This window comes from Schistocerca serialis, chromosome 1 (genome assembly GCF_023864345.2).
Source record: "Schistocerca serialis cubense isolate TAMUIC-IGC-003099 chromosome 1, iqSchSeri2.2, whole genome shotgun sequence".
Taxonomy (NCBI): domain Eukaryota; kingdom Metazoa; phylum Arthropoda; class Insecta; order Orthoptera; family Acrididae; genus Schistocerca; species Schistocerca serialis.
In genome coordinates, this window is record NC_064638.1 from 1,255,525,258 (window position 1) to 1,255,545,823 (window position 20,566).

A 20,566-nucleotide genomic window follows, 5' to 3' on the forward strand; every position below is an offset into this window, starting at 1 on the left:
ACAGGCGAAATACCCTCAGACTTCAAGAAGAATATAATAATTCCAATCCCAAAGAAAGCAGGTGTTGACAGATGTGAAAATTACCGAACTATCAGCTTAATAAGTCACAGCTGCAAAATACTAACACGAATTCTTTACAGACGAATGGAAAAACTAGTAGAAGCCAACCTCGGGGAAGATCAGTTTGGATTCCGTAGAAACACTGGAACACGTGAGGCAATACTGACATTACGACTTATCTTAGAAGAAAGATTAAGGAAAGGCAAACCTACGTTTCTAGCATTTGTAGACTTAGAGAAAGCTTTTGACAATGTTGACTGGAATACTCTCTTTCAAATTCTGAAGGTGGCAGGGGTAAAATACGGGGAGCGAAAGGCTATTTACAATTTGTACAGAAACCAGATGGCAGTTATAAGAGTCGAGGGACATGAAAGGGAAGCAGTGGTTGGGAAGGGAGTAAGACAGGGTTGTAGCCTCTCCCCGATGTTGTTCAATCTGTATATTGAGGAAGCAGTAAAGGAACCAAAAGAAAAATTCGGGGTAGGTATTAAAATTCATGGAGAAGAAATAAAAACTTTGAGGTTCGCCGATGACATTGTAATTCTGTCAGAGACAGCAAAGGACTTGGAAGAGCAGTTGAATGGAATGGACAGTGTCTTGAAAGGAGGATATAAGATGAACATCAACAAAAGCAAAACAAGGATAATGGAATGTAGTTTAATTAAGTCGGGTGATGCTGAGGGAGTTAGATTAGGAAATGAGGGACTTAAAGTAGTAAAGGAGTTTTGCTATTTGGGGAGCAAAATAACTGATAATGGTCGAAGTAGAGAGGATATAAAATGTAGGCTGGCAATGGCAAGGAAAGCATTTCTGAAGAAGAGAAATTTGTTAACATCCAGTATTGATTTAAGTGTCAGGAAGTCATTTCTGAAAGTATTCGTATGGAGTGTAGCCATGTATGGAAGTGAAACATGGACGATAAATAGTTTGGACAAGAAGAGAATAGAAGCTTTCGAAATGTGGTGCTACAGAAGAATGCTGAAGATTAGATGGGTAGATCACATAACTAATGAGGAAGTATTGAATAGGATTGGGGAGAAGAGAAGTTTGTGGCACAACTTGACCAGAAGAAGGGATCGGTTGGTAGGACATGTTCTGAGGCATCAAGGGATCACCAATTTAGCATTGGAGGGCAGCGTGGAGGGTAAAAATCGTAGAGGGAGACCAAGAGATGAATACACAAAGCAGATTCAGAAGGATGTAGGTTGCAGTAGGTACTGGGAGATGAAGAGGCTTGCACAGGATAGAGTAGCATGGAGAGCTGCATCAAACCAGTCTCAGGACTGAAGACCACAACAACAACAAACAACAGAAAATTAATGAGGGAAGGCTTGAATCCGACTGGGGAGAAAATAAATTTATGGCGCAGCTTCACTAAAAGAGAGGATTGATTGATGAGACACATCCCGAAGCATCATGGAAACGTCAATTTCGTAAAGGAGGGTAGTGCAGTGGGGTAAAAACTGAATGGGGGGACCAAGTCTTGACTATAGTAAGGAAGTTTACTGGATGTAGGGTGCAGAGGTCTGGTCGGGTGATACTGTGTCTGTAGCAGAACAACCAAATCTGCCCCCCCCCTTCCCCCCCACTCCCCTGTAAATGGTCTTTCTGCAATTTTTCTAGGGGTATTGAGCAAATTTTTGAATTTTCTAAGTAGATTTAATAAAAATGAAGGACAGGGGAATCGAATGTCCGGTGAAGTTTAATAAAGATTTTACGTGGGTTAAACGTTTAGCACGGTGTTCAGCAAAAAAACGTTAATTTTCGGTGTTTTCAGGAGTGTGAGAGTTTCATTCGCGCTAGGATAAAAACAAAATACCTAATGATTGTACGTAATACATCAGTGACGCCTAGTTTCAGTGGTCTTACGACACCAGATGTTTGAGCAATGCAGCCGATAACCGCTGAAGGAACGTACGTTTGTTTATGCCTGAGATCAGCTTTTAAATATTGTCTATAGGCTCAATGACTAAGAAATCCGGTAATGTTATTAATCGGCCACAAGTGGCTTACTCTCGATATTTTTAAAATCTATACAGCGTATCCTACCAACCGAAACTTGGGAGCAGGAACCTATTGGCTAGTGGGGCAAGTGAATTCCAATTTAGCTGCTTGCTTCCTCCACTGTCGCGTCTCGCAACAGTCCTCTGTTTGCAGAAATCGAAAGCCTTTGATTCGGCACTCGCTCACCGACCTCTGACGTCCGACAAACAATATGGTAGGCTATACTGCGAACATCATAAGAATAAACTTGGTGTAAATATTACACCATGTATTCTTCCGCGTTTGCTGGAATCTCATTGGATTTTGTTTCTCGTGGAGCGGTCAGCGAAGCTGCCTTGAGTACAGTCGAATACGATAAGGAGGATTACGTTTTATGCTTTGCGTTTCGAGCGCATCGACTCAGCGAAATTACTGGATAAAAGCTTTACTGGCGCATTTAACTTGGACAGCCAGGTACTTCAATTACTCTGCGAAGTTGTGAACAGTTGCAGTTAAGATGTAAAAAGATACGACCAGACAAGCAATATAGCTTCGAATTTCATTTAATATTTAAACAGAATGAAACAATATGTGACAAAACGTCGGCAATGTGCTTCTTTAGGAGACCAAACTGAAAACACGACATGCTCTCTTTCTTAGCGAACATATTATTGTAATGGAAAACAAGTGTGACGAAAGTTCCTAGCTTAAAAACGGAACAGGATTTCATCGTATAGTTGAATATTTAAGCCACCGACGGTATCACTGTCAGTCGTCTGTTAACCTCTGAACTCCTTTCATGTCCGACGAATACATCTACATCTACATCCATACTCCGCAAGCCTCCTGACGGCGTGTGGCGGAGGGTACCTTGAGTACCTCTATCGGTTCTCCCTTCTATTCCAGTCTCATATTGTTCGTGGATACATTTCAATATTGGAACTATCATCTGCCGTATTGATAACGAGGCATCAACAACAGAATCCAAGAAGCCATCCAAGCGCCACATTTTCTCCTCTTCTTTTATGACGTGCCATTCTGTGTCCTGCCAGCGTTCGACAATGAGGTGTGACAACCCTTCGTGCATTAGCTTCAGTACGTTTGGCAGCATAAATGAATTGTTATTTCTCGCGACAAGTTCCTTCTCTTGACACCTTACCAGGTAGGATTGACGGAGGACATCGAACAAGTGCAAAGACGGGCAGCTCGTTTCGTGTTATCGCGCAACAGGGGTGAGAGTGGCACTGATATGATACGCGAACTGGGGTGGCAGCCACTGAAACAAAGGCGGTTTTCTTTGCGGCGAGATCTATTTACGAAATTTCAATCACCAACTTTCTCTTCCGAATGCGGAAATATTTTGTTGACACCCACCTACGTAGAGAGAAACGATCACCATAATAAAATAAGAGAAATCAAAGCTCGAACGGAAAGATTTAGTTGTTCCTTTGTCCCACGCGCCAATCGAGTGTGGAATGGTAGAGAAGTAGTTTGAAAATGGTTCGATGAATCCTCTGACAGGCACTTAAGTGTCAATTTCAGAGTAACCATGTAGACGTATATGTAGATCGATTCTGTAGTGTTCAGATTGCAATTTTACAGTAAAACAGTGGAAATGCAGCTTTTGTACGGACTGTTCGATGCCGTTAAATTATTTTCCATGTCAAACGACGCTTATCATTCTGGCCCGTGTGAAACAACATCTGTGGTGTAAAACAATGGTCACAGTCCAAGTGAAAAGTTTTTGATTTGTAATTTTTGTCCCAAAAATTTGTGACGCTTTTTTAAATTCTAAATAAGCTTTATTAACAATCTTTAATAAAATATTGATAATTGAGAATTTATATTTGCAATGAAAACTGGAATTTAGCATGCGATATGTAATTAGAAAAAAGATGTGCATTTTCTGTAAAATGATAATGAAATCTTTATTAATTAACGTACATTTGATGTATTTTATATCTAAAAGCTGAATGTTTTAAAAAAAATAAACCCCAGTCAGGGAGATTCGGGCCAGCGATCATCCACAATACACCCAAATAAAAGTCCCCATCGCTACCGATTACACCACGCGAGTCTCTTTGCAACTTCGTACTCGATTTTCTCTGTAAACATGTGAAAAATGTTAGGAACAAACTGTTTCTTGCCATTTGTTAACAATATTCCACGAACACAAAAATGGCTCAAATGGCTCTGAGCACTATGGGACTCAACTGCTGTGGTCATAAGTCCCCTAGAACTTAGAACTACTTAAACCTAACTAACCTAAGGACATCACACACATCCATGCCCGAGGCAGGATTCGAACCTGCGACCGTAGCGGTCGCGCGGTTCCAGACTGTAGCGCCTTTAACCGCTCGGCCACCCCGGCCGGCTCCACGAACACATTTCACTACGGAGCAGGGGGCAGTGTCACCCATATTCGCAGCACGTTTTACCTCACAAAAGCACAACAAGCAGTTACAAAGACTGTACACGATTTCTTAAATTAAAACTTCGTAGCTAAAGTGTGATTAAGAAAAACGTTGATGGTTGTTCATACATATATTAAAACTTCATTTACAGCAACAATGTAATAAAATATCTAATAGATAAGTAGGAACTACCTCCAAGAGCGGAACAACACCAGTGCACTGTTTGTGCTACGGCTGCTGACCAATCATAGCGTTTGTGTTTGTTTACGTCAGATTCTTTTTGTGTTTTTTTTTCATTTTGACTTTTGGTCTGAAGACCATACAGCTATCTTTCAGTGTTTTTGGTTTTACAAAGTGAGGTCACATTTATCTAAAAATTTCGTAATTAATTTTAGGATTAGTATATTATTCGATTGCAGGAGATCTGGTACGGTAGTTGGCAATGGTTGATTGCATCTCATTAATTGTTGAGTAAATTCGATTTTTTTGCTTTCCATGTAGTTTACATTCGAAAAAGATGTGACTGATATCCCCCACTGTTATTTCATTACATTCGCAATAAGGATTGTCTAGGACGCTTAATCGGTGAAGACGGTTAGGGAAAGATCCGTGATTAAATCTTATTCGGATTATTGAGTTTATAAATTTTTTGTTCGCCTTAATTGAGTAGAACCAGAGCTTTGAAGGAATGTTCGGCTATATTTGACCATAATATTTCCCTCTAAAGCGCAATGAAGCTTGATATTCGTCGTTCCATTGGCGCCTTGTTCTTCTACATAAAGTAGTCTTCGTGTCTGATGACGGTAATAAGACATTTACAAAAGTAATGTGTTGAGCAGCACTTTTCGCTAATTCATCGACCATTTGATTATATTTAAGGTTGGCATGTTGTTTGATGCACGTATGTTTTACCTTCTTTCCAGTTTATTCGTTTTTTTTTGGTAGCTTTCATGATGTCCACTACCAGTGGATTTAATTTCTTGAGAATGGCAAGTGTCTGCAAGTATTGGAGCAACGTTCTTCAGTGCGCTATAATCAGAATGCTTCTTGGTGTGAGGGTCCGCGAATAACATAAAGCTGCGAGTATAGCTTTAGCTTCTGCCGTAAAGCTAGAGGTTTAACTGGGAAGCGATATCAGTTCCCTGTAACTTGTACTTGGACGTAGGAAAGCCCAACCTACTCTACCATTATCTAGAGTTTTGGAGACACCAGTATGTTCTGCACCATTATTTGTTGTTATTGGGAATTAGAAGACATCAGCTACTGAAGTTATTTCGTTGTACTGGTATTCTGAATTACGATATGTTAACATTCTCCGGATATTAGGTATGATGTACTTTGGGCTTACGAAGCTTGTACAGTCCTGGTTTTAGGGCAGTGTTTCCTCTCTGTCTATTCATGTCTTTTTGAAACCATCTGTCGAGTTTCTGTATCAGTGGGTGGTCAATTACACGAAGTCTTCTTACAAGGAATATATCGGCCATTAATATCCATCGTAGGGCACTGGTCATTTCTGCAGTTTCAGCTAACAATGCATTTGTTGGCGTGGAGCGCATACATCAGGTTTATTCTAATGACGATGGAAGTATAGTGAAACAGCAGTAAGAATTCCATTGTTGAACGTGGGCGAGCTGTGTAGGCGGCATCTGTATCAATAGAGCGCAGTGACAACCCAAAAACAATGAAATCATGTTAGCGGTGGACGTCTGCCCGGCAGTAATCGTTTCTTTATGAAGCTACACGGGACGAAATGAATCTGTAGAAATGACGCTGTGAGAACAGCGTGCTTTTACAACGGAAAGGCAGAAGACAGGAATTGAAGGAGTAGAAGACGTTTCTTTCCGGTTAATTCTTAAATCTTGTATTTGTAGCGTTTTTCCCTGTCGGCTTTTGGGCCTCCTCTGTGGCTGCGCCCTTCGTGGGGTCTATGTTGTCGCCCTCTCGGTACGAGTTTGGTACGGTGCACATGAAGAGGCTTGCACTGAATAGACAAACATGAAGAGCTGCATCAATTTAGTCTTCCGACTGAAGACAACGTTAATATCATCACCATCAGCATCATCATTACCTTCAACAATAACAACAACAGCTACCTTTGGTGATTGATGTACTCTACTAAGGAAGCCCATTGTAATAACACAGAGAGCTAGACTTTTAGAGCTGTTCCAGATCGGTATATACGTATTGAAGGGTACTGGCTACTGACCTGTGGCCGAGACGTGCGGCGGTAAGAGGCCGTCCATCGAGATACCAGGTGAACTGCGGGGGCGGACTTCCAGCGGCGGAGCACCGCAGCGACACCGGCGGTCCTGGACTCAGCGCCTGCTCCACGAACGTCCACTGCAGCTCCGGCACCGTGTCTGCAACGTCATGACATTTGTCACCAAACGTTACCTTCTGTGGAGACGGAAAGGCAGTAAGCAGGCATCCCTGTGACATACTTGCCCAGCATTGCAAGTTTCCAACAATAACAATCAGCCGTAGCTATTCTTAATAGTTACTGAAAAGTTTTGGGTGTTATAGTATGATTTAAGTTAGATAGTACACTACTGGCCATTAAAATTGCTACACCACGTAGGTGACGTGCTACAGACGCGAAATTTAACCGACAGGAAGAAGATGCTGTGATATGCAAATGATTAGCTTTTCAGAGCATTCACACAAGGTTGGCGCTGGGGCGACACCTACAACGTGCTGACATGAGGAAAGTTTCCAACCGATTTCTCATACAGAAACAGCAGTTGACCGGCGTTGCCTGGTGAAACGTTGTTGTGATGCCTCGTGTAAGAAGGAGAAATGCGTACCATCACGTTTCCGATTTTGGTAAAGGTCGGATTGTAGCCTATCGCAGATTGCGGTTTATCGTATCGCGACATTGCTGCTCGCGTTGGTCGAGATCCAATGAATGTTAGCAGAATATGGAATCGGTGGGTTCAGGAAGGTAATAGGGAACGCCGTGCTGGATCCCAACGGCCTCGTATCACTAGCAGTCGAGATGACAGGCATCTTATCCGCATGGGTGTAACGGATCGTGCAGCCACGCCTCGATCCCTGAGTCAACAGATGGGGACATTTGCAAGACAACAACCATCTGCACGAACAGTTCGACGACGTTTGCAGCAGCGTGGACTATCAGCTCGGAGACCATGGGTGCGGTTACCCTTGACGCTGCATCACAGACAGGAGCGCCTGCGATGATGTACTCAACGACGAACCTGGCTGCACGAATCGCAAAACGTCATTTTTTCGGATGAATCCAGGTTCTGTTTACAGCATCATGATGCCCGCATCCGTGTTTGACGACATCGCGGTGAACGCACATTGAAAGCGTGTATTCGTCATCGCCATACTGGCGTATCACCCGGCGTGATGGTATGGGGTGCCATTGGTTACACGTCTCGGTCAACTCTTGTTCGCATTGACGGCACTTTGAACAGTGGACGTTACATTTCAGATGTGTTACGACCCGTTTCTCTACCCTTCATTCGATCCCTGCGAAACCCTACATTTCAGCAGGATAATGCACGACCGCATGTTGCAGGACCTGTACGGGCCTTTCTGGACACAGAAAATGTTCGACTGCTGCTCTGGCTAGCACATTCTCCAGATCTCTCACGAATTGAAAATGTCTGGTCAATGGTGGCCGAGCAACTGGCTCGTCACAATACGTCAGTCACTACTCATGATGAACTGTGGTATCGTGTTGAAGCTGCATGGTCAACTGTACTTGTACACGCCATCCAAGCTCTGTTTGACTCAATGACCAGGCGTATCAAGGCCGTTATTGCGGCCAGAGGTGGTTGTTCTGGGTACTGATTTCTCAGGATCTATGCACCGAAATTGCGTGAAAATATAATCGCATGTCAGTTCTAGTATAATATATTTGTCCAATGAATACCAGTTTATCATCTGCATTTCTTCTTGGTGTAGCAATTTTAATGGCCAGTAGTGTATATGAAGTTTAAGGTCCATAGTTGCGAGTTGTCGCCACAATTATTTTCTCCAGGTAGCCGCCACAGCACTGCCTTCTCCTCCGAGGAATTTGCATATGGTATGTATATCTATAATGTACCTAAGCATATCGAAAATGTTCTTAATTTTAATTAGGTTTGGAATTATGTTAATTTTCTTGATACTGATGAAATTTTGTTTAAGAAATAGTTTCAAACCTTTAACGTCATATCCGGAAACTACATACAGGGTATTTCACAATGTTTTGATGATTTCAAATTGAATAACACACAAATTAATCTCGAAATGAAGTTGAACATTTTACACTAGATACAACATTTATTCAAGTTTATTCTAAAATACGAAATCGGACAAATGACCATTCGCACCTACACAATACCCTAGACCTTTTACTCACTTTTTGAACACATCTTTCGCAACTGCTAGAATAATTCTGGAAATTTCTTCGTAAACTAGATTTTTGTAACTGTTGCAAATTTCTCAGCCGGTCGGAGTACTCTCTCGTTTCAAATAACCACATAGGTAAAAGACCGGTACGGTTAAACGAGGCGAGCGAGGCGGTTAATCGACAAAAACGCGTTTGGAAGTTATGCGATTACCAAACGCTTCATGGAGAACTTGCAAGGTCTTGTTGGATGTGTGGCATGATCAGCGTTTGGGTGCGTGTTCGTTACGAATGAGAAGGGCTTGACTGTAAACTGCTGCCCACACGTTCGATGTTCTCGGGAGTACGGATGGAGTTCCAAACGCCGATTGACTTTCGGCCCGATGCACTGGCATTTGCACGGAAGTTTCTTACCCAGTTCTGTATTGTTCCGTGAGCAAGAGTTGGATATGGCGGCTGAATGTTTAAATGCTTACGAATGGCACGATTCACGAGCACGGAAGATTCGCCGTAGCGAAAACAACATTCCAGCGCTAGAACGCTACGTTGCTTCGACTAGTGTGACATGATTAGTGACCTGTACATGGGATGAAACTTGACACTCAGCACTACTAATAGACGGCGCCACCGTCGCTGTATCTTGTTTTCAGCGAGCGTTATTCAAGTCTGAAATCGTCAAAACGTAGTGAAACACTCTATCTCGATGAAATACGATTGTTATCGCTGGTGACCAGAACGAGTTAGCTCTTTGCAGTGGAGTGCGCGCTGATCTGAAACTTCCTGCCCGATTGAAACAGTGTGCCGGGCCGGGGCTCGAACCTGGCCTTTTGCAGACCAGGTACGGCCTATGACCTGCTCTCACAACTTCAAGGACGATACTAAAGCTCTCTCATTAGAGTAACTTCACGGTTCTCCTGCATACGTAATTTCAGTTATCGAGATTTTAATCTTCTCCTCGATTTTCAAATTTTTTTTTTTTTTTCAAACATAGCCAAGTTTGACTGCGGAAACATGAAGTAAGCTCCACTGATGGACTACTGAGAAAATTTGAAATTATTTTAGGTGGCCTGTCTTCGGCGTCAAAAATTTTTAATGGAATCCAGAAATGGTACAAATGGCTCTAAGCACTATGGGACTTAACATCTGAGGTCATCAGTCCCCTAGACGTAGATCTACTTAAACCTAACTAACTTAAGGGCATCACACACATCCATGCAAGAGGCAGGATTCGAACCTGCGACCGTAGCAGTAGCGCGGTTGCGGACTGAAGCGCCTAGAACCGCTCGGCCACATCGACCGGCAATGGAATCCAAACCTTAATAATTCTCTGAACTGGCGGCATTAACAACAACTATCTTGTTTTGAGATGAGACAGAACAGTTTGATGATTGCTATTAATGTATAAGCAGAACTCTTTCAGTTTCTCTGTTCTGACCGTATATATTGAATCATATTCGAATATTTTCATGACGATTATTTCAATTTTGGCAGTTAAGACTCCAGCAGCGCCTGATATAGTCTTGTGGAGAATGTAGGCGGGCATCTAATTCCTTCTACATTTTTCTTATTTCTTCTTTAATTTGGTGGAACACATTCCGCTGGCAGCGTCGGTGAAGTCCTCCGATGTTGGTACTTGTATTGTCTCCACAAAAGGCGATTAATTTATCTAATGGCATTAACAGTTGTCTTAAAGTGTCTAGACATTTGCAACTGTCACCGATATTCCGTTATTCAGCGAATCAAAGTTCAACAGCCTCTGTTGGATTCCGCCAGTTTCACTAAAATATTGAACAACTAAAGGAACCATCTATACAGCTTTGTGTTTCGATGCGTCGGTGCTTATGCCGTAAAATGAAACTTCTTGGCCGACCTTGGTGGCCGAGCAGTTCTAGGCGCTAAGTACGGAACCGCGCGACTGCTACGGCCGCAGGTTCGAATCCTGCCTCGGGCATGGATGTGTGTGATGTCCTTAGGTTAGTTAGGTTTAAGTAGTTCTAAGTTCTAGGGGACTGATGACCTCAGATGTTAAGTCTCGTAGTGCTCAGAGCCATTTGAACCATTTTTTGAAACTTCTTGCAATTGTTTTATGCATTCGGTCTGAGTGTGGTGTGAGAATATTTTTAACAATCGCTGCAGGTTTGGTCCTCGCTATAGACTGCTTTGGAGTCAGGATACACTGTGGCATTCAGTTTTACTGTACAGTCGTAGGAACCGAAGGACTGACGATGCTTGACAACTTTATAAGATGTTGTTAGATCTGCGGCAGCAACGATCAGGTCTTCCTGAGTATCTTCTTTAACCATGAATGTAGAAATAGGCTTTGATGTCGTTGCTACTGCGAATCTGTTTGTATGATTCTTCGTAGATTTTTGATGCCTACCATCAACCTTACCTTAGTGAGCTACTGAGATTGCTGCAAATCTCACACAACGCTTCTTGATCCATACGTCCTTTCATGACAAAAGACCACTCTTTTGCGTAATATCCATCCTTGGGCATTTCCGTAAGCTATGACAATACAAGTTTATTAATCGGTAAACAGTCGACAATAAACCTTGTCATCGAAGTACACGTAACTATACACTTCACGCCCTATACACCTGCAGTAAACATTACAAACATTTGTAACCTGCAGTCGCTGTTCGTGATTACGTTTAGAAAGAATCGTCTTATCAGATCACTATTCAAATGGGAACTGGTCGACTGTTCCGCGTGGCGCTGCTTAAATAGTTCCAGCCCTGTATCACTGGAGAAGTCTGGTATTTTCTCGAACCGTCGTCGTGTGGCTAGGGACTTCGCGTAGACCGGTCGCCTGGTGCATGTCTTTTTTAGTTGACACCACATCGGCGACTTGCATGTCGATAGGGATGAGATGATGATGATGATGATGATAACAACACAACACCCAGTCCCTGAGCGGAGAAAATCTCCGACCCAGCCGGGAATCGAACACGGGCCCCTTGGCGTGACAGCCCGTCCCGCTGATCACTCAGCTGTTGAGGCGGACATTTTTTTTTCTCGAATGTTGGAGCTAGATGTAGAAGGTGCTGACGTCATCGGTACAGCATACGTATATACAACGCCATCTGTGAGACGACCTTGTCAACATGAACTTATTGACATAAATAAAAATTGTTCAAATGGCTCTGAGCACTATGGAACTTAGCTTCTGAGGTCATCAGTCCCTTAGAACTTAGAACTACTTAAACCTAACTAACCTAAAGATATCACACACATCCATGCCCGAGGCAGGATTCGAACCTGCGACCGTAGCGGTCGCGTGGTTCCAGCGCCTAGAACCTCTCGGCCACCCCGACCGGCAAGACATAAATAAAACTGAGGCTGCACCTACATTTTGCTCTAACAGATGGCGTTACTTCAGTACTTGAGCCAAGATCGTAACAGTATTTTGCAAAATCAGGAAAATAATTGGGTCTTGTCGGGATGTTGGGACAAGAACGTCCATAACTATGACGGTCCCGATATATGGGGACGGATGGCAACCCTAAGCTCTACTGGAGACTGACACGAAACCAAATGTGAAAACCATGCGAATCGCTTTTGCTTCCGCACTAAAAATTGAACAACCTGCTGATGTGTCGATATTGAGAGGCATCAATATACAAATGAACGAAGTGCTACGAATAAAGATTACCGTAAGCACTGAAAGCTGAACTGATTATGGCAAAGCAATGATTCATATAACTGAAATAGTAATATTTCCAGCTGATATAGAAACTGAATTCCAAATGAGACTATGTCGTTATCCATTTGAATTCAGCTGTCGGTGGTACGCATTGAGTCCAATGCAGCCACTAGAACAGGGTACAGGTTCCTAATTTCCGACGTAGACCTATGAGGGGAAGATTGTCTTTCACTTCTCTTTGGAGTGTGGTTAATTTGCTGTTGGGTTGCTGACTCTTTTGGTAACGAAATTTCTTCGTCAAGTACTGACATCGAACATACAGCGCAGGTTCAGCAGCTTCTACGAGTAAATCGATTGCATTGCTCCAAGGCACATGAGCAAGCATCGAACTGTACCGTATCTTAGTTCATGAAGTACACCTTGAGCAGCACCGTGATGTGAGAAGCATCCATAATCGATGACTGGGTGGAAGAGGCCCTTGTACATGATCAAGAATATGTTTGGGTGTGTGTTGTGTCTAGGAATCCTGCGTACTCGATTCGCTAGACAAACAAACAACTCGTATTAATGAGTTTTATTACAGTAAGACAATTACAGTACTTAACTCTGATATGTGTCGCAAGCAAAGAAACGCAAGTTTGCGCTACATGGATATAACTAACGAAGTGGCTAACATTGAAGCTAGGCAAAGAGTTTCAAGATCTTGATGTGTAGGAAAAAGGCATAAATCATCTGTTTATTGCTGTGTTTTTAACGTCTGGTGAAGCATTCGTTATTTCGTCCTCTAAAACTGAGAAGTGCTCCTGCAAGGCCCTTGACAGTGCGCGGCCCGTGGCGTTTGCCACATGTGCTGTATGGGGAAACCGACTATGGCTGGTGGCGCGGCGTTACTTACCAAGCGTTGAAACGTTGCCTTGTTCTCGAGCTGACAGCGTTGCCAAGAATTAGGATGGCAAGATGGCGCACTGCTTTCGCTTCCACTAAGCATTTCATCCCTAGAATTCATTTCCAAAGCTGCGAACGAGCAAGTAATACAATAGTTGACAGAGTTTCTGTCTGGCAGCGGTAATTTAAAAAAAACCTTTACATTAAAAAAACCCTTACAAAGTTCGTCCTCGTTCGCCAAGTTACCGCCTGCGTAAGAAACGTAGGGCATGGTCTCATTGTTTCTCTCGGCAGCATCCCCATACCAGTTTTTCTCCGTTTTCAAAACACGACATCTCTGCCTTAAGATTTTCGAAAATTTTCGTCAGAAACTGATCGGTGAACCCACTGGACGTTTCTTCTATAGTAATGGCCTGGCTTAATGATGATAGAATGGGGACACGTGGAGTGTAATACGGATGTGCAGGTGTGGAAAGGTCGATGTAGCAACTTATGTCTTAATACTATTCGCGCAGCTCGAGATGATGGCATTTCCCATCAGCCACCGCGCCGTCTACCTGTATTGTGGTGATTCGTGTAGGTCCCTGACAACTGAGCGATGCAGGAAATTTATAAAAAGGTGTAACTTTTGGAAAAAAACGCTCTGTGCTTCGGCCACGCACACCGCGCAGTGACAAACGAAAGCATTACCGTTGTGGAAGAACTTGTGAAGGAAAGCAGATGTATTACTGTGAACGGAAGAACTAAGTTTTGGATATTGGTGTTGGATCAGCTCACAATATTTTCCATGATGTGCTGCATTCAATAAATTTTCCGCAAAATGGATGCCACGCCAGTTCACTGCTGAACAGGGACATCCTCGCGTGGTTGCCTGTGAGAAACTTTTGCATCGTTTCTGGACACAACTGTCACAGATGATGAAATCTGGGTGCACTATACCCACACGAAGCGGAAAGATCGAGCAAGGGATGCCGCGCAATTCTTCTTTAACAGCAAAAAATTTACGCACTCAGCTGTTCGGCAGGAAAATTCATGCTCACTGTCTTATCGGATACAAGAAGATCAATTTTGGAGCATTACGTGGAAAGGAGTGACCAGTAAATCGTACTCAAGTCTACTACGAAATACCATTCGCCCTGAAATCAGGAATAAACGACGAGGATTGTGTTTAGTTGTGTCACGACAATGCTCGTCCCCATGCTGCTCGTGCCAACAATGCAGCATATGAAATTTAAATGTCCCGAATACTATTCTTACTCCCAAAACCTCGCCCGGAGCGACTCGCGTGTTCAGAAGGCTCACAGAACCGTTGAGAGGCAAATGTTTCAGAAGAATCGGCGGTGCACGAGTTGTTGCATTCTCGATGAAGATAAATCTTCAAATCTTCTCACGAGATATCCACGCACTTCTGAAGCGGCAGAATACGTGAACTATACGCCGTGGGGACTTCATCGAAAAATTATATATATATGTAATCTTTCTGTTTTCCCCCGTTTTCATAATAATAAATAATTAATTAAAATTTTCGTTTGAAGCGCCCTCGTATATCTTTGATTCATTGTGTTTCCTATTAGGCATTTTGCTGCCCTTGATTCTTGGCAGAACGTCTTTACTGAATGTGTTTCAGTTCATTTGATTTTCAGCAGTTCCCTGCGAAGCCACATTTCAAAGGCTTCTACTCTGTTCGTTGCTGGCTTCCACACTGTCTACGTTTCGCTCGTATACAGATATGTGCTCGAAACATTAGTTTTCATAAACAATTCGCTGATCTAAAGGATTATACACTGCATGGCAAGGAAAGCGAAGCGCTCGGAAGACATGGACGGATGGCTGCGTAACTTCGTACAGGTACACACTTGTGGAAACTATGTGAGTTTAAAACAGTTTAGCACTTAAACAGCCTATTAAGAATACAGTGCAATACGTACACAGTACCTAGTGGATGCTTTTCAACAAACGAGATTTCTGAGGAACTAGATGCGTGGCCAGAATCATAGGGGAAGCATGGACAGGTTGTGCTTCCAAAGGAGCTCCCTTGCAGTCCCCACAAACTGAAGATAAAACATATAAAATACAAGAACTAAAAGAAGTTGCTGTGCCTTATACGACCAATCCACCTCTAAGTTTTACATACAGGGTGGTTATAATCAAAGTTAAACTTTCAAACGGCCCTGGAAATAACACCACCGGTCGGAATGACGTCAAATTGAAACGGAATATCATCGGAGAAGGGTGAAAACGTATGGAAGAAGAAAAATAAATAGTTACAAAATGTAGCAATAGATGGTGCTGTAAGCATCATAATTTAATAGTGGTCAACTAAAATGACAATGCCTAAGGTGCACGTTTGACATTAAACAAACTGTACTACTCAGCGTGTATGGGTGTACAAGTGTGATACTGTTTGCTACGTAAGCCCATCCACCACGGCAAGGTCCTATCACATCGGATGGGAAAATCGGTTTCTAATTGTCCTTGCTCAAAAACTTCACAAAAAGCATCACTCACATGGGGTTTTAATTGTCCTGAGGCCTAAAACCGCATAAGAAGCATCAATCACATCGGTTTTTAAGTGTGCTGAGGCCAAAAACCTCATAAAAAGCATCAATCAGAAACAAATCGGATTGTTAATTTCCGTGTGACTGACGCAAAACATGTTCAATAAATATGCTGTCCACCGATTTCTGTAAGTTGAAATCGAGAAACAGCATGTTCCACAACGGATCGAAGCGTTTCCGGGGTCACGTTCAGATTGTGTTGCGCAGTGCGTGCCTTCAATGCAGCTAAGTTTGCAACCGGAACACTGAACATAACGTCTTTCAGACAGCCCCACAACCAGAAGTCACACGAATTGAGATCAAGTAATCGGGACGGGCAGGCTGTAGTGAAATGGCGGCTGATAATTTTAGCATTTCCGAAATGGCGCTTCAGCAGCTGCTTAGCTGCATTTACAATGTGCGCAGGTGCGTCATTTTGCATAACAGTGATCCCATTCACACATCCACGCTGTTGGAGAGCTGGAATGACGTAGTTGCGGAAAAGACACTCATAGCGCTTTCCAGTGACGGTACAGGTAACAGGACCGGAAGCACCTGTCTCTTTGAAAAGATATCGTCCTATTATAAATGATGCCGTAAACCCACGCCACACGGTGACCTTTTCAGGATGACGTGGTACTGGCTGATTTGCGTGTGTGTTTCCCGTTGCACATATTGAACAGTTCCGTGTACTGACATATCCTGTCAGATGGAAGTTGGCTTCGTCTGTGCACAAAATCTTTCACGGCCAATCATTGTTCACTTCCACGCGAGCAAGAAATTCTAAAGCAAAGGCCTCTCTTGCTGGCAGGTCAACAGGAAGCAACTGGCGCACGTGGTTAATTTTGAATGGATGTTTCGTAGGATTTTACGCACCGTGCTCACGGGTAAGTCCAATGCTCGGTCAATTCTCCGTGGACACCAATACTCGTCTCCTCCTGCATTGCTGTGGTCACTGCTTACACTGACGTCGAATCTGTTCGTTTCCTCCCTCTACCAATTTATACACCAAAAGAACCCCTTCTTTTCGAATTTGCGAATCATTTTCTCCAGGCCCACGGCAGTCATCGGGTCAACGCTTTTTTTCAAACCCTTCACTATCTGGAACTTCTTCGGAGCGACGCGTGCACAGTCATTATTCTTGTAATACAGCCTTACATGCAGAGCGCGATCCTGCATTGAGACAATCATGGCGAACGTCGCAGACACGAAAGGAGGAAAAACCGTGTTTATACCAACTTAATGGGTCGTGCGCATGACAGTTGTTTTTATTCACGTATTCCAACACATACAGCGCCATCTATTGATCAATTTTCACACTTTTTTTTCTTCTGCCACATGTTTTCCCCCTTCTCCGACAATATTTCATTGCAATTTGACGTCATTCTGACCAGAGGTGTTATTTCTACAGCATTTTGAATGTTAAACTTTAATTATGATCACCCTGTACATCATCGTCCCAGAGAGAATTGCCAAAATGGTCGTCAAGGTCAACAGCAGTACCAACAAGCAGAATGTAATGGTGCACGATGTGAGGAGGGTAGATGCTTTGAAGATGTAAAGCATTGAATTTGTTTTCTAATTTTTGCTAGAATATAAAAGAATTCTGAACTTTCTCACTTTTATTGTCCTTTTGTGATTTAGAATACAAAAAGTTTAGGACATAAGAAGTTCCTTTAATGGATCAGGTGGCATTTATTCTGAAGATTTCAGTCTTTGATATAAATAGTGAGACAGGGTTGTAGCCTATCCCCGATGTTATTCATTCTATACACTGAAGAAGCACTAAAGGAAACCAAGGAGATATTTGGAGAGGCAGTTAAAATTCAGGGAGAAGAAAACAAAATTTTGAGGGTGACCGGTGACATCGCAGATCGGTCAGTAATGCTAAGGTCTTGGAAGTGCAGTTGAACAGAAAGGGCTTGTAAAATGAACAGCAAGTTGAATTAAATCAGGCGACGCTAAGGGAATTAAATTAGGTTATGAGATCCTAAAAGTAGTAGACGAGCTTTGCTAATTGGGCAGCAAAATAACAATGGCCGAAATAGCGAAGATATGTAATACAGATTGGCAACGGCGAGAAGACCATTCCTGTATAAGAGAAATGTGCTAATATGGGATATAAATTTAACTATTACTTAGTCTTTTCTGAAGGAATGTGTGGAAGTGAATGATAGACGATAAATGTTCAGACCAAAGGAGAATAGAAGTTTTTGAAATGTGTTGTAACAGAAGAACGTTGAAGATTTGGCGGGTTGATCGAATAGGCAATGATGAGGCAATGAATTAAACTAGCTAAAAAATTATTTATGGCGTAACTTGACAAAGCATCAGGTAATAGAGGGAGGTTTTTTGTTCTGGGGGGAGGGGGAGTGGGTACTAAAATTGCGAGAGGGAGACCAACATATAAGTACAGTAAGTCGGCTGAAATGGAAACAGGTTGCAGTAATTGTATAAAGATGATGAGGCTTGCAGAGGAGTCATATCAAACCACTCTTCGGACTGAAGACCACAACCTCAGTATGTAAGTGGAAACCCCATTACATACCCTATTAAATGCAACCAAACACAGTGCCGCTTGCTAAACTTTGAAATAGATTTTCTAAAAACGCGGTAACCTGCACTTACTTCCATTGGGATCTAGGCGCTTTACTCTGGCTACAATTCATCATGTACAGAACATTAATATTTGATGAGGAACGGATCACTGTCCGGTGTAAACACTCATCCTCAGCGTTTATGCGGAGTAAACGGCAGTTAATACTGCACGCAATCATTATTGACGTAAACAGGTAATTAGAGCATTAGCTGCTGTACCGAAATACGCAGTCACTTAACAAATTCGCAAACACCGCGAGGACCCCGTAACAGCACTGCAGATCAAATTTGCAAACCTCTAATGAAAGTCCACGCTTTACTTGCTGGAGTACGCTATACGTAGCATAGTGTTCACGCGAACAAACTTTGTGTGAAGTCAGTAACCAGCATCCTTCGCTCACTTACGGATCTACCGATGGAAGCCCACATCAATTTCTAATTGAAATATTCATCTATTGTCGATACAGGTTCTTCGTTGGTCTCCTGTATATCCTTTTTTCTGTTTCATTGCTGTTTTATTTTTTTAGGTCACTCGTCTTTTGACTGGTCTTATAACACTATTTGTTTGTGTTTCATCTAAATCTTTTATACTTTTTTGCTTTAAATTTTTCGAATATTGGTACTATATTTTCTGAGACTGGTTTGATGCAGCTCTCCATGCTACTCTGTCCTGTGCAAGCTTCTTCATCTCCCAGTACCTACTGCAACCTACATCCTTCTGAATCTGCTTAGTGTATTGATATCTTGGTCTCCCTCTACGATTTTTACCCTCCACGCTGCCCCGGGAGTAGACAACATTCCATTAGAACTACTGACGGCCTTGGGAGAGCCAGTCATGACAAAACTCTACCATCTGGTGAGCAAGATGTATGAGACAGGCGAAATACCCACAGACTTCAAGAAGAATATAATAATTCCAATCCCAAAGAAAGCAGGTGTTGACAGATGTGAAAATTACCGAACTATCAGTTTAATAAGTCACAGCTGCAAAATACTAACGACAATTCTTTACAGACGAATGGAAAAACTGGTAGAAGCGGACCTAGGGGAAGATCAGTTTGGATTCCGTAGAAATGTTGGAACACGTGAGGCAATACTAACCTTACGACTTATCTTAGAAGAAAGATTAAGAAAAGGCAAACCTACGTTTCTAGCATTTGTAGACTTAGAGAAAGCTTTTGACAACGTTAACTGGAATACTCTCTTTCAAATTATGAAGGTGGCAGGGGTAAAATACAGGGAGCGAAAGGCTATTTACAATTTGTACAGAAACCAGATGGCAGTTATAAGAGTGGAGGGGCATGAAAGGGAAGCAGTAGTTGGGAAAGGAGTGAGACAGGGTTGTAGCCTCTCCCCGATGTCATTCAATCTGTATATTGAGCAAGCAGTAAAGGAAACAAAAGAAAAATTCGGAGTAGGTATTAAAATTCATGGAGAAGAAGTAAAAACTTTGAGGTTCGCCGATGACATTGTAATTCTGTCAGAGACAGCAAAGGACTTGGAAGAGCAGTTGAACGGAATGGACAGTGTCTTGAAAGGAGGATATAAGATGAACATCAACAAAAGCAAAACGAGGATAATGGAATGTAGTCAAATTAAATCGGGTGATGCTGAGGGGATTAGATTAGGAAATGAGACACTTAAAGTAGTAAAGGAGTTTTGCTATTTAGGGAGTAAAATAACTGATGATGGTCGAAGTAGAGAGGATATAAAATGTAGACTGGCAGTGGCAAGGAAATCGTTTCTGAAGAAGAGAAATTTGTTAACATCGAGTATAGATTTAAGTGTCAGGAAGTCGTTTCTGAAAGTATTTGTATCTAGTGTAGCCATGTATGGAAGTGAAACATGGACGATAACCATTTTGGACAAGAAGAGAATAGAAGCTTTCGAAATGTGGTGCTACAGAAGAATGCTGAAGATAAGGTGGGTAGATCACGTAACTAATGAGGAGGTATTGAATAGAACTGGGGAGAAGAGGAGTTTGTGGCACAACTTGACTAGAAGAAGGGATCGGTTGGTAGGACATGTTTTGAGGCATCAAGGGATCACAAATATAGCATTGGAGGGCAGCGTGGAGGGTAAAAAT

At 42.5% G+C, this 20,566-nt stretch overlaps 1 protein-coding gene across 1 annotated transcript in view; it reads right to left on the minus strand.

The window, feature by feature from the left end:
• LOC126456758 (Down syndrome cell adhesion molecule-like protein Dscam2) overlaps positions 1 to 20,566 on the minus strand; it is a 357,859-nt gene that overhangs the window by 256,100 nt on the left and 81,193 nt on the right. Inside the window, exon 4 of the mRNA XM_050092509.1 lies at positions 6,664 to 6,817. Within this exon, the coding sequence (XP_049948466.1) occupies positions 6,664 to 6,817 (154 nt within the window). The remainder of the gene's footprint in view (positions 1 to 6,663; positions 6,818 to 20,566) is intronic.